The sequence below is a fragment of the Chanos chanos genome, chromosome 4, assembly GCF_902362185.1.
Source record: "Chanos chanos chromosome 4, fChaCha1.1, whole genome shotgun sequence".
Classification (NCBI taxonomy): Eukaryota; Metazoa; Chordata; class Actinopteri; order Gonorynchiformes; family Chanidae; genus Chanos; species Chanos chanos.
This window is the reverse complement of record NC_044498.1, coordinates 33,498,495-33,511,853: the sequence shown is the minus strand read 5'-3', so window position 1 is coordinate 33,511,853 and position 13,359 is coordinate 33,498,495. Positions and strand designations below refer to the sequence as shown.

The following is a 13,359-nucleotide window of genomic DNA, read 5'->3' as shown; positions in this document are numbered from 1 at the left end:
GAAGATACAGATGCAGAGATGTGTAATAGCAGAGGGTAGGATATAAAGTTTTGTAGGAATTATTTTGAAAGAACAGTGTATTTTTGCTCATTCCCTGATAATTGGAACCAAGAGAGACAAGAGCTGGCATTGTCCATGTATGGAAAACACTTCAGCATACTCTAATTCTGCACACACACACACACACACACACACACACACACACACTGGCTAATCGTCTCAATCTGTAAGTCCATTTGAAAGGTCATCGTTATTCATTGTCTTTGATCATATATCAGATAACAGATAATAATAGATGATGTTTGATAGACATATAGATAATGGATAAATATATAGAAGCCGTTTGGTGTGAGCAGAGGAGACTTAAAGTATGTCTGAGCCATCCTCTGGATGCTTGAAGGACTATGGTTGGTGTTGCTTCACTTTAGATATCAGCATGAACACAGCTGAAGACATGCAAGGCTGGGTAGAGATATCAGTTTCCTGTCAAGATTATCGCTCGACTCACCCAAAGAATTATCTCTGAGATTGTAATTAATTCATGTGGGGGATTTTTCTGTTTCCAAGTTGTTTAAAGAAAACCAACTTAGGAATTCTCCCAGGAAGTGCGTCTCTGCAGTGACTTCTACCTGGACTAAATATCTTTGATGTTCACATTAAAGCAGGCAGACTTTTTTTTTTTTTTAACAAGTTTCATGTATTTGTGTAAAGTAGTGCAGAGCGTTTGGTAGTGCAAACCATTTCGTAATGCCAACTGATTGGTAGTGCATTCTGGTTGATGGAGCAGTCCATTTGGTGGCACAGACTAGTGGTGCAGACTGTTTGCTAGTGTAGACTATTTGGTAGAGTAGACTGTTTGGTAGTGCATTCTCGCTGATGATGCAGACCGTTTGATATGGCTCATTTGAAACTCACTGATATTGGGCCGTTCCATATGCCTTTTTTCAGCGCATTTCTGTTTTTGTTTTTGTTTTTTTTCCCCTTTGTTTCTGTTGTGTAACTGTCATGCTTAAGAGACTTTTGAAATGTCTAGAACATCTCCTGCGAGATACAAATTTATTACCTCTTTTCTAATTGAGTCTTCATTATCATCTAAACTTGAGATGCGTTTTGATTAGAGTAAAGCAGTATTTTAACATATCAAGATTAAAAGAGTTTTTAATTGCCTGTTTTACAGACTGCTTTAGTAAAGCATTCACACATATCTTAATTCAGTCAAGTATTACAAAGGCCTCAAGAGAAAACCTAAAGCACCAGTGGCTGTGGATGAAATAGGAGGAAGCATTGAAAGAAAAGACTCAGAAAGGGGAGCCCATCCTTCTCCAGCCAGCACTGTGATTGTTTATAGTCTCTAGACTATTAAATGAAATGACAGCATTTAACAATTTCAGAGAAATGACATAGAAGACTAGGGATAACATGATGTCTTAGGACACTGTGAAGTCAGTTGAGGTTGGTGTTTGTAAAGAGTATCTCAGTGGGAGTTCAGTCAAAGGAGAGGTTGAGGAAGAGGGATGGTGGTGTGGGGATCTGGTTGGCAGGCAGGTGGAGAGGTTGGCAGGTACGCAATATCTTTTAGCTGGCCAAATCTCTCAAGTGGAATGTCTGCTTTCTGCTGGCTAGAGAGATTATTTTCTGAAATACACATTCTCTCTGAAGTTATGATACCAAAGCAGTTCAAAGAGAAAAAAACAAAATAGGCTTTTCAGATACAAGTGTGAGACACGAATGAGATAGAGTTCATTTATAATAGTAATGATAACATGTTCTGTGCCAGTGAACTTCAAAAATGGATGTTGTGTTCAAATAGCAGTCTCAAAAATGGCTTGGACATTTTGATTTCTTTAATTTTCTATGAAAGGAGTCCTCCAAATTATTGACTTTAAAGTCAGCCTTGAAATTGTTGATGTAAAATTACCACTTGTCAAAGTAAATATTTCAGGGCTGGAAGAATATTTCTGGGTAGTTCTGTATTTCTTGGTCAGTTGATATTGGATGATTATTAGAGGGTGTTCAACCACAAATTTAAAACAAGCTTATTGGACATCACTAATATGAAGTTTACACATTATCAAGCAAATGCTACTGTGTGTTTTCATTAGCTGTTAGTACATTTTGACATCCCATACTAAAATATTGAAAACCTTGAAGAAAAAAAGTGGAACTATTGGAGAGGAATGAGCAGTGACACCTTTGAACTGGACACCAGATGAGACTATGATGCCTTTATGGTTATGTAGCCTACATCATTGGTGCTTTCAGAATCTGAAGAAGAATGCTAATCTTACAAATATCTACACATAAAAACCCAACAATAAATATCTACATTCAGTTTTACAGTGATTGTATTTTTGTTTTGTGCTGGTCCTGTGGCTCTTGTCAGTAGCCAGTTTCTGCCAGGAAGCTGATCTTCCAGCAAGATGATATTGCTCTGTATACTTCAAGGTCACCCAATAAATGGCTAACTGGCCAGAAAATCAGGGATGATGGAAAGGCTGTCTCAGTCTCCAGACTCAATCAAAAATCAGAAGTTCAAATTGAAGAGAGCAGTGTTAGTGGAAAAATCTAAAGAATCTCGAAAAGTTGGAGGAACAGAAGAATGATCAAAGATTCACCCAAATACATTAAATACCTTGAAACCAATGTTTTCCTTGAAATGTGGCTGAAATACTGAAAACAGGAGTAGAAAATTGTTACTCTATTTAAAAAAATGAATTTATATTTTCAGAAAGCTCACTGTGGTTGATTGCTTTATATTGTTGTTGAAGTGACAACCTCTATATGTTTATAAGGTTTTTTGTTGTTTGTTTGTTTTGGTTTGGGTTTTTTTGGCAGACAGTCCTATTTGTTCGTTGTTATCAAAAATTGGAATGGTTTTGGAGGCTACTGTACTATTAGCGTACTGCTGGTGCAATGGATACTATTTGGTATTGTGCGAAATAGTTTGGCTTGTGTTGTTTCATCACTGGTGTGGTATCTAACAGTATTTACAATATATCCTCAGTGCTGACACTTTCCTTGATGCTGAGATAGAAAGCAGGAGACTATCACAGATTGAAGGCAGTCCAAGAAATGAATGAGAATGCCAGCATTGCTATCTAGTAATGTCAAAGATGTGGTTGCTATGGAAACTCATACATTAAGATTTAGTAGAGGGATTGGAGTCATCCATCATGGAGAATTTTTGCAAGTCGTGGTGTTTCGGTGAAATTGTTTTATGTGTCTGTGGTCTTTTATTTTTCCTAAAGAGATGAAGTGCTTTTGATCAAAGACATTAGTAATGATCAGGGATATGTGACGGGGAACTCTGGGTAATCCACTTTTTAATATCTGATCTTTTATTTGTGTCCTGGTTTGTTGAACAAATGCCCTGCTGCTCGAAGTGATGTAGTGCTGTAATTAAGAATGAGTCCCCGTCTCCTGGGTGAATCTGTCCCTAAGGAGAGAGAGAACATTGGCAGCTCAGCAGAAATTGTCAAACTTTTGGTGTATGGCTTTGTTATGGTCTCAAACTGAGCAGAGATCGTATAGGAGTAAAGAAAATTATTCTAATGGGACTGGGTATTAAACTGATAAACAGGTGTCTAGCAACAATAACAAAAAGAAAAAAAAAATCAGCATTCTGCCAATGCTTTAAATCATGACAAATTTGTGACTGCGTGAACCTTACAGAAGTAAACATATCTAAAACCATGGCAGAATGGATTGAGGAGTGAGTTAAGCTTTTATCTGCTCTTGGCAAGTCATCAAAAGTTTCCTTATGATCCTCAGCAGGATCAGACTTATGTTTGCGCTCTGCAATGACCCCTTTAGTGTTTTGTCATGTAGTTTTTTTGTCATGTAGTGTTTTCTTATAAAAGCTCTAGGCACAAGGGCTTGATAGGTCTGGTTAGAAATAGTCCAGATCCTCACTGAACATCTCAGGAGATGTAAGATTTACCCCTCGGCATAACAAAAAAGGGGACCAAGTATAAGAAGAAGTATAATATTTATGTGTGTTTCAGATCTTAAAGCTGTGATGGTAATATTGTAGTCTTATTGGTGCAACCAGGACCAGATGTGTAGTGTGGAAGTCAGGCATAGAGAAGATATGACAACACACAATGTCCTCATATTCTGCACTGCCCTACCTAGCTTTCATTCTTTACTGTTTTCCTGAGTAAGCATTATTTTTCACGATCCCTGTGAGGCAGTCTATTCCTCTAGTGGGCCGTTTTCATTTTTTTTTTTTCACAACCTTCTTTTGATTCCTTCCTTTTGGCTGGTCTTATGTCAGTTTAGAGTTAGCCTAGATGGGAAGAAAAATGCCACTATGATGAATGATGAGAATTACCACGCACAAATTCTCCATACACAACCCCCACTTACCATAAAGCTGGCTAGCTTCCCTTATTTGCTTCTTCATGCCATCTGCTTTCTTAATAAGACAAGACTCAGTTGATACATAAACTCACCCAGCACCTCAGAATGTGTGTTTTTAATCTTTTAAAGATTGAAGAGTGTCTTTTTTTTATTTACAATTTCAGATTCCAAGAAGTTATTTTTGTTACCTTTTCAAATTAGTATTAATGTAGACAGGAGCACATCCTGTATTTTAAAATAAGATTATACTTGTTACATGTGATGCACTGGAGAGTTTTCGGTTCGACTTTGTATACTGACATATTGCATAGAGTTTGATGTGTGTCAGTGGTTAAGATTTTGCCAGCTGAAAACTTTTCAGACAGCTACCTGTTATCATGCTATATACATTCTTACTAACACAGTGTGTTTGCTAGAGCTCCTACCATTTCTTTTTTTTAAAGTATTACAGGCTTGTCTTGAAATAGTTCTAGTTTAGTTCAGCTAAAACAGTTATAGAATTGAGAGGACACATGAAGGATTTGTACCTGTTTTGTACCTCTTCAGATACGTGGGGGAAACATATTAAATATAGAACATATAAAGGATAGCTATAAAACCGCAGTTCAGCCATGGAGAAAAAAAGATTTTTAAATTGTTTATTGATCCAGCAATAGATTTCAGGTGAGATGGTGTGTTTCCTGATTGCAGACAGATTCAGCGTGTCTGTGTGAAGCTTGAGGTGGAGACAGAGCGGGGGAAGACAGATGAGAGATTTATAGAGCCTTTTGACAGAATCAGCTTAGTTTCTTAAATTGAACTTAAATAAACTTTCATTTCTGCTATATATATACAGGTATATATATAATAGATACCTCTTACAGCAGTATTAAAACCCAAACCTCTAAACGTACCTCTAAAGAGTATTAAAACCCAAACCTCTAAACATGTCTTGGTAATTTCATTTGGGATTTTTCAACCAAATACATTTTTTTTTTTTGCAGACAAACTGTAGAGACTTTTTTCTGCTAGAGTAGGCATGCTACTGATAAATGCAACAAAACTTCACGTTGATTTGCAGATGCTGTTTTTTTTTTTTCGTTCTTTTTCTTTTAGAAGCAGGGACATGTTTCCTGACCTTCAGACGGAGGTTCAGACAGGTCTTATGCTTAGAATAATCCCATTGTTGTCCAGCCCAATAAACTCCTGGTCCCAGAACAGTTGCAGCCTTGCAGAAGGTGTTTTACATAGATAAGCCTGTAGAGAAGAACCCGACTGTATACAGAGAAAAATTGTTTAGCAGTTGTAAGAGTTGTCTTCTCTGAGCATTAGAAGAAAACAGTTGGTTTATTTGATTGTAAAGAGAAGCGCAGATGAAGCACTTATCTCGTAGCTTGTTTATGTAGTTCTAAGTGTTTATCTGAAGAGAAATTCAGACATTTTTGGTGGGCTTTTTTTTTTGTTTCCTAGAGCATAACCAAACGTTATCAGTTTGTCAGCCTGTGGCAAAAATCTTACCCACCAAACATTTGGAGACTGAAAAAAAAATCCATGAATGTCATTGTCGTGGAGGGTAAACACTCTCATGCAAATGTGTAAAATCTGTATTTAATGTGATGAGTCATGTTTTAATCAACAGACGGTCTTCTTTAGAAAGCCTGGCAAATAAGGGGGGAGTTGGTTTCTCATCTGAATGAGTAATAGGTCTCATAACTGGCCCATCTCTCAGTGCAGAGGTAGTCTGAATGTCCTGTTTGTTTACACCACGTCTGTAGTGCTTGCCCTCCAGTGTCAAAGCTCAGGGTGTTAGGCACTGCAGGGAATCCATCACCCCCTTTTCTCTCATAAAAGTATGATTCAGCCACGGAGACGTAGATTACAAAAACTTCTCAATAGCTTCTCAGTTTTTTAACTTGTTTTGGTGTTATAAACCTCAGTTTAACCCTGCATTATGTTTGTTGCAAAAAAGGTGCACATCTGTACAATTTTGACCCTAATTCTAACAATAACCATTAATTGTTAAATGTAAATGATAAATCATACAGTAAATCATTTGCGATACAACTGCTTGCAATTTTACCTTTACCCTTTGGGATTTATATTTATATTCATGTTTATATATAAACATGTGTCACATTTTTACCTGTTGAGCTGTGTCACATTTTTACCTGTTGAACTGCAAAAACGCTATTCTCAGAGTCTTGGCTCACAGTGTTTGTCATTTCATGAAAATGATGGCACCATTCTGCTGAGCTACTCTACTCTGATTTCAAAGCATGTCAGTCTAGTTCAAGCCAAAGACTCTGTGTGTGTGTGTGTGTGTGTGTGTGTGTGTGTGTGTGTGTGTGTTTGTGTCTGTGTGTGCGTGCGCGCATGTGTGTATTTGTGTGTGGGTGCGTGTGTGTGTGTTTTGCATTAATTGGATGATTCTGCAGCCTGCATACACTTGTCACTGGAACTTAGGCAGAAGGACCAAATCAAATTCTTGTGTCGCTATTAATCAGTCTGCAGAAAGTCTGAGAGTTTGTCCAGCTCATTTAAAGTTAGGGCTGAAATCAAGATTGTGCACCCTGTCTACTCAGAGACCCTGCCATGTGGAGCCATTAGCTTGCGTCTATCCAAGTCTCACAGTCTCTCTGTAGCCTCTACTTACTGCCATGCCATTCTGTTACTGTTTGAGCTTTTTCACTGCTAATGCCTGTGTCCTCTAACACACAGAAGCGAAGTCATCTTTCATGGACATTACAGCCTAGTATGCTGCTCACAGCTATAATCTTTCCATCAGTTGTAGACTGGGGCTCCCTGGCAGTCCTGCTGGCTGCATTGGCAGTGGAAGCCCTGCCCCATCTGTGCTTTTCATCAGCTCACACAGCCAATGGCAAGGCAACGAAACTTTGTCCTCCACCCCAAAATAGACAGAAAAATATTCAATGACCTTTTTTTGTTTTGGTTGATTACATTACACATTTATGGCAAATGTCTTGACCTCTTTGAAGCGATTATGAAAATATACAGAATGTCTGTGAAGATATTGGATTTCTGAAGCTGCATTACAAAGAACAGGGAATGCCTAAGGCCAAATATATTCAGTTGCTATAGTTATGGTGCAATGAGTTGGTGACTAGATAAGCAGTTGCTGGATAGTCAGGAGCCTTGAGAAGAGCATTAAGGACGAAATGAGCTTGTAGTATTGCTAATGTAGTATAGCATGTATGCCCTGCCATCAAATCAAAGGGTGTTTGTAAATGACACATAAGCCGGATAAAACCTCCACAAAATGAATAGAAATGCAGTAACTGTATAATTTAAATAAGCATTTTCCAGTGCAAAGTAGGTGAAAGAATTTCAGTTCAACAGATTAGGGTGAAATTCATGATGGTAAACATTTATAATATAAATAGATGTCGACCTTAATAAGCTTTAGGCCACATTTTACTGGCATATGAAGAAAACAAAAAACAGAAATGCATTTGTTGAGACAGAGAATGGAAATCATCCAAAAATAAATTACTACGTTATTAAGTTTTCATATAAGAAACATGTCTCTGCCTCCCTTGACAAAAGGATATGTAAAATAAGGTTCTCCAATGTGGCATACACAACTGCAAAGGTGTTGTTTGCGTGAATTCAACTGAGACTCACAGAGATAGAGAAGAGCGAACTAGAACAGCCATCTTGGGAACATACATTCTGAACTAAAATCTTTGCCATTTTAATTCAAATGACAGGCACAGTGTTTTAAAAGTACATTTTCCACTGGTGTTTGAAATCTCATGCAGGTCTTCAGCTTTTTCCCTGACGTTTTCATCAATTTCATTCAGTCATTCATTCACCCATTCATTCATTCATTCATTCATTCATAACATTTCTGATCGTTTTTCATGACTTTGTGGAATCTGAAAATGAAGTTCATAAATGTGATGAAAGAAAACGTAAGAGCAAATGTTGACATGTGTATGATATATCTTAGGTGGAACGTTGGCCCTTTGGAAATGACCCTGGCTGAATGAACCATCCCCTTGTAAATGGATTCTAATGTGTTTCTTATGGGCCTGAGTATGGTGATAATGGAGAACTGTGTGGTCAGTGGGTGACCCCTGCATGCATTGACAGAAAAATCAATGCTGTCTTCGTCACACTCCATCCAAGACAGAAGGACCCTGTCACCAAGATTCCAATATTAAAAGTCATTTGTTCAGTCAGGCGGAGATACTCAAAAACAGGGGACCCAGAACAAAGAAGCGCTGCCTGACCGTGTCTAAATGGCTTTCCATCCTGATTATTCACAAAATGAAAAGTAGTTTGCACTCGCTCCTCACACTCTCTACTATAACATAGTATTTTTATTTATTTATTTATTTATTTATTTGTGAAAAGCATTGATTCATCGGAAGGCGCAAACTTTCTATGTGTAATACCTGTATGTGAATCACGCAAGCTTTCTCCATCTTATCGCTCTCTGCTTGTATAGACACACACACTCAGGCACAGTATCATGGACATCAGATGAATCACATCCAAAGTGTCAATCTTACATTAGAAACTCAACATGCCTGACATCCACAGACCTGTCAGTGTTGGGGACTGCGGGGAGCGGCTTGCATCATTTCAAACCTCATTTAACACTGAACCGTGCCCCCTAATAAAGCCCAAATTGCCCACCATGGAGTCACAGAGTGACTCCAGACATTCATTAGCTTAATGAAAACAGGCCACTCCACTGGTGCCGCCCAGCGAGGGCCTTCGCGCCGCAGCCGAAGCCACCATCTGCTCAAGGGCTTAGAGCCAGCTGTAGGATATTCCTGTCATATCCACCCTGCAGGAGCAGAAATAAACAGCACCATGGCCTCAAGCTCAAGTACTCAGAGACGATGCACATCAACACACTGCAGCTGCACTGCTTCCACACCACGCTTTACTTTTTTATGAAATCCTGCTGGTTCTTATTGCCGTGTCTCTTTTTTTTTCTTTTACCCCGAGAAACATGGTAAACACACTGCACAATATGCATTATTCCACAGCTGGTTAAAATTCTGCAGAAGAGCATTTTGTGTTAAGGCAATTCTAGGCATAGCCTATGTCAGGCAAAATATGTCAACATGTGTAAGAGCTAACTGTTGTGCTCCACTTCTAATGCATTCACTGACCTTCATAAACATTTGAAGGATGCACACTAAAGCTTTGGCTCAATCTATGGTTCAGTCAACCAGAAATCCAAAATGAGAAAAAAGAAAAACATGGAAAAACCGCCCATACATATGTCCATATATAAAACATGGGTGACCAAGGATGTTACATGTAAGAGCTGTAATACTAATATGGCAGAACAGAGACAAAGAAAAAGATTGTATACTGGTCCAGCAGTTTTGAATAGGCACTGGCTCACTTTTAGTCTGAAATGTTAGTTGTTGCCTGAGGGTATTCAGTAGATTGCTCATCACCTGGATAGTATTACCGGAATTCCCTTTGGAAGAAAACTCATCTTGTTACACCCAATCCAAGCACAGACTTCTGGACCAGTCTGTGGATTTCTACTTGCACCGTGTTCAGATGAGGGACACCTCAGTGACTCGGAAGATTGATGAGAAACATGACTGACAAGGGTGGATCTTTACAAAGCAGTTCTCTGACAGAGTTGAAATCTGTTAAAGAGTTAAGGATGAACAGTTTTCATAAATAATAGAAAATCTAAAGGAACAAAGACAATAGTTGAAGAGCTACAAAGCATTTAATTATTTAGTATATTTGCGATTGAAATTCTGAACGTTTAGTGGCCATGATGTTTTTTTTTTTTTCCCTTAAACATGTTAATTTATTTGTGGGACTGTAGCTGGTTTCCTTCACAATGGAAAAAAAAGCATAATTTGACTGTTATTCATTCACATTTTTGGTAAGAGAACTGTCAAGAGCCTTGCCGTTTGAGAGGCCGATAAAATTGCCTTTCCTTCCTTCCATTACAGTTTAATTTTGTTGGGAAGCTGCTGGGACCCAGGGGCAATTCCATGAAAAGATTACAGGAAGAAACAGGAGCAAAGATGTCCATCCTTGGAAAAGGCTCCATGAGAGATAAAGGAAAGGTATGACGATAGCATTCCCTTCACTTCTTTTCAAACATCTCTCTAAACCGAGCATTGAAATACTGTCTCTCTTGTATCATTTGAGATATTAATCATTCATCTGAGTTTGGACCACTGGCACAAAATCCAATATACCCTCACTTGAGACTGGAGAATGAGCACTACAACTGCAAAATGTATATAACTGTAAAAGGGCTGAACAGAGTATACATGCACACGCATGCACACACACACACACACACACACACACACACACACACACACACACACACACACACACAGCACTTATTCGACAGCAGAGTCATTCATCCCTTTGACTTGTTTTCCCCTGAAACCAGCCTAGTGTGAAAAGAAACATGGGCTCAGGATCAGCTGTGAGAGCAAAGTCAAAGAGAGGGAGGCACAAAATTCTCAGTACTGCCATCAATATCACATGCACCTTTATAGTCAGCTATTGTTAAATATGATCACGTCAGTCCATATCTATAAAAATTTACATGTCTAATACCAGTGTCTGTAAACAGAGTTGGAGTGTATAGTATTCTCTTGACATGGAACAGACCTAATTAGGTCAAGATCAAAAATACCTCATGGAGTTGTGATGTTATCAGCTATCAAATTAACATAGTATGGGTGGTTTTAGTGTCAAATCACCACGATGAGAGGGGACCGCTTACTGACATCTCTGGTAATTTGGAAGTAATATGAAAGCACTTCATTGTGGTGCTCCTTGCTGGGAGAATGTATAAGAACCCATGCATCTGTACTCTGTTGTTTGTGTGTTTGGGTATTTGGTGTTTTGTATCAGTCAGTAGGATTAGAGAGGTGGAAAGTTGATCCTTCAGATAGTTTGATTTACATCACTGTCAGTTGTACTGTAACATTAATGATATCCTATGGGCAAGCAGTTTCTCCACTCAGCCATCTGCCAAACGTTGACAGTTTTATGGATGAAAAACAAAGAGTGAGAATCCTTTGTGCATACATACAGTAAACTTTCACTTCCTAGCCTCATCAAAAGAGATATTACTATGTTTTCAATATCCATTCACTGTGTTTATCCTGATTAGATTAGAGCAGGAGAGGTGATTAAGTGTCCTGTATATTGGTAAAAATGTCCTGAATGTACTATGGATTTATTAAAATTCAGAAATTTGCCGTACAGTCGTATCTTGCCAGAGTCGTCTCCCATGGAGTTCACCCTGAGTGGAAAGGTGTGTTCCATTCATAAATCTGTTTCTTCTTAAACTAAACTGCTTATCTGTATTCATAAAGTAGATCTAGTAGAGTCCATATTTTTTTAGTATATTTATATCCAAGCTTTTGCAGTTATTTAATTTTATACCTCTTAAACTTAAGTTATTTGTCGGTTGAAAATATATTTTTTCTTTAATTTGCAGTCCAATCAGAGTATTCCCTGTCCCAAAAATGTTTTTTTTTTTTTTTAAAAAAATGTGGTTTCTGATATGTCTCAGTTTTTTTCTGATGTGTAGCTGAATCTTGAATGTGTGCATACTTGAAGCAGATGGTGTAGACAAAAGTCAAAATCTCAAACATTAACATAAATCTCTCACATTGCTCTTTTTTTCCTGACTTCTCAGTTCCTGTATAAAACGGGCACCTTTTTTTAAGCACACAACACTTCTTTGTCTATTATTCTGTTATCCTGTTGTTATTCTGTTGATTTCAAATTTTCCATTAAATGACTGGCACAACTGCATTGTACAATTATTATGAACTGTTTAAATGTGAAAACTCTATTCACCCATCGTGAATTTAACAGCTCAAGGTGAATATTTAACTAGGAATACATTTGCATGTATAATTAGATATGGGATTTGAAGCAATCCAACGAACTCTTGTCTAAATCCTGTTATAACTTCGAACTGATCTCTGTAGAGGCCCTCAGATGTTCTGCATGTCTGAGGAGTACACTATCAGAATGACTGATTCTCTCTCTCCAGCCTAAACAGAGCAAAAAACCATCCACCTCTCTCAGTTCTGCAAACACTCCACACACTTCAGTCAATATACACATCCTTGTTTTGTGTACCATTTTGTAGGGAAGAAAGCCTTTTTTTAATCAGCTTTCCCACACTTTTCACTTGGGTCACCAGCTAGTTTCACCTGATGTCCACTCAGTCTGATGGCATTGGACCGCAAACTCCCATCTGCCCGTCTCCTGCATGATGCCAACTGTCATTTCTGTTTGCTGCTCTTGCCTGTGACGGCTGAATAACCTTAAAGTCCTATGCCAGACATGCTACTAAACCATTTCCAGCCAATGTCGGTTTAAGCAACAGTTAATGTTCTGTGTGACTTGTCTGCTCGTGCTGGCAAGTGTCCTCAATCTAACGAATAGATGTGCTACTTTCAATTTGAACAATTAAGGCAACAATAGGCATTCTAATCAAGTAGATTCTATTAAGCTGTGAGGTTCAGAATAACACAAGTAAATGAAGTATAAACACTGTTTTCCTATTTACATAGCTAAAATAATAACTTCAAATAAACTTCTCTTTTTCGTAGTCTTACATATATTAAGCAGATTAATTAAAATGCTGTCAAACTTGAAATGTTTTGTCAGTCTTATGCAAAAGAGTACACACAGAACGTGCTCTAATTTTATAACAGTACAATTGACTTGATTATCATTACAATTATTATCATTGCCTGAATGTAAAGCATGAAGTAAAGTGAAATATGAACACCTCTAATGTAATTTTAATAGTCTGGACCACGAGATTTGTCTGTGAACCTCACAAAAATGTGCTGTGAACAGAGTGACAGCTTTTAACTCCTCAGTCATATCACTAGCTAAGCAGTGGACTTAGGTTGAAAATATTATAAACATTTTTGCCATCGATATTTTTTGATTGGCATGAATCAGTGTGTGTTCTCTGACCCACTCTAAACACATACTTTACACAGACTGTCGAGG

The 13,359-nt window shown here is 38.0% G+C and overlaps 1 protein-coding gene across 1 annotated transcript in view; it reads left to right on the top strand.

Moving 5' to 3' along the window:
• Window positions 1-13,359, top strand: part of khdrbs2 (KH domain containing, RNA binding, signal transduction associated 2) — a 54,225-nt gene that overhangs the window by 16,658 nt on the left and 24,208 nt on the right. Inside the window, exon 3 of the mRNA XM_030772817.1 lies at window positions 10,302-10,418. Coding sequence (XP_030628677.1) covers window positions 10,302-10,418 — 117 coding nt within the window. The remainder of the gene's footprint in view (window positions 1-10,301; window positions 10,419-13,359) is intronic.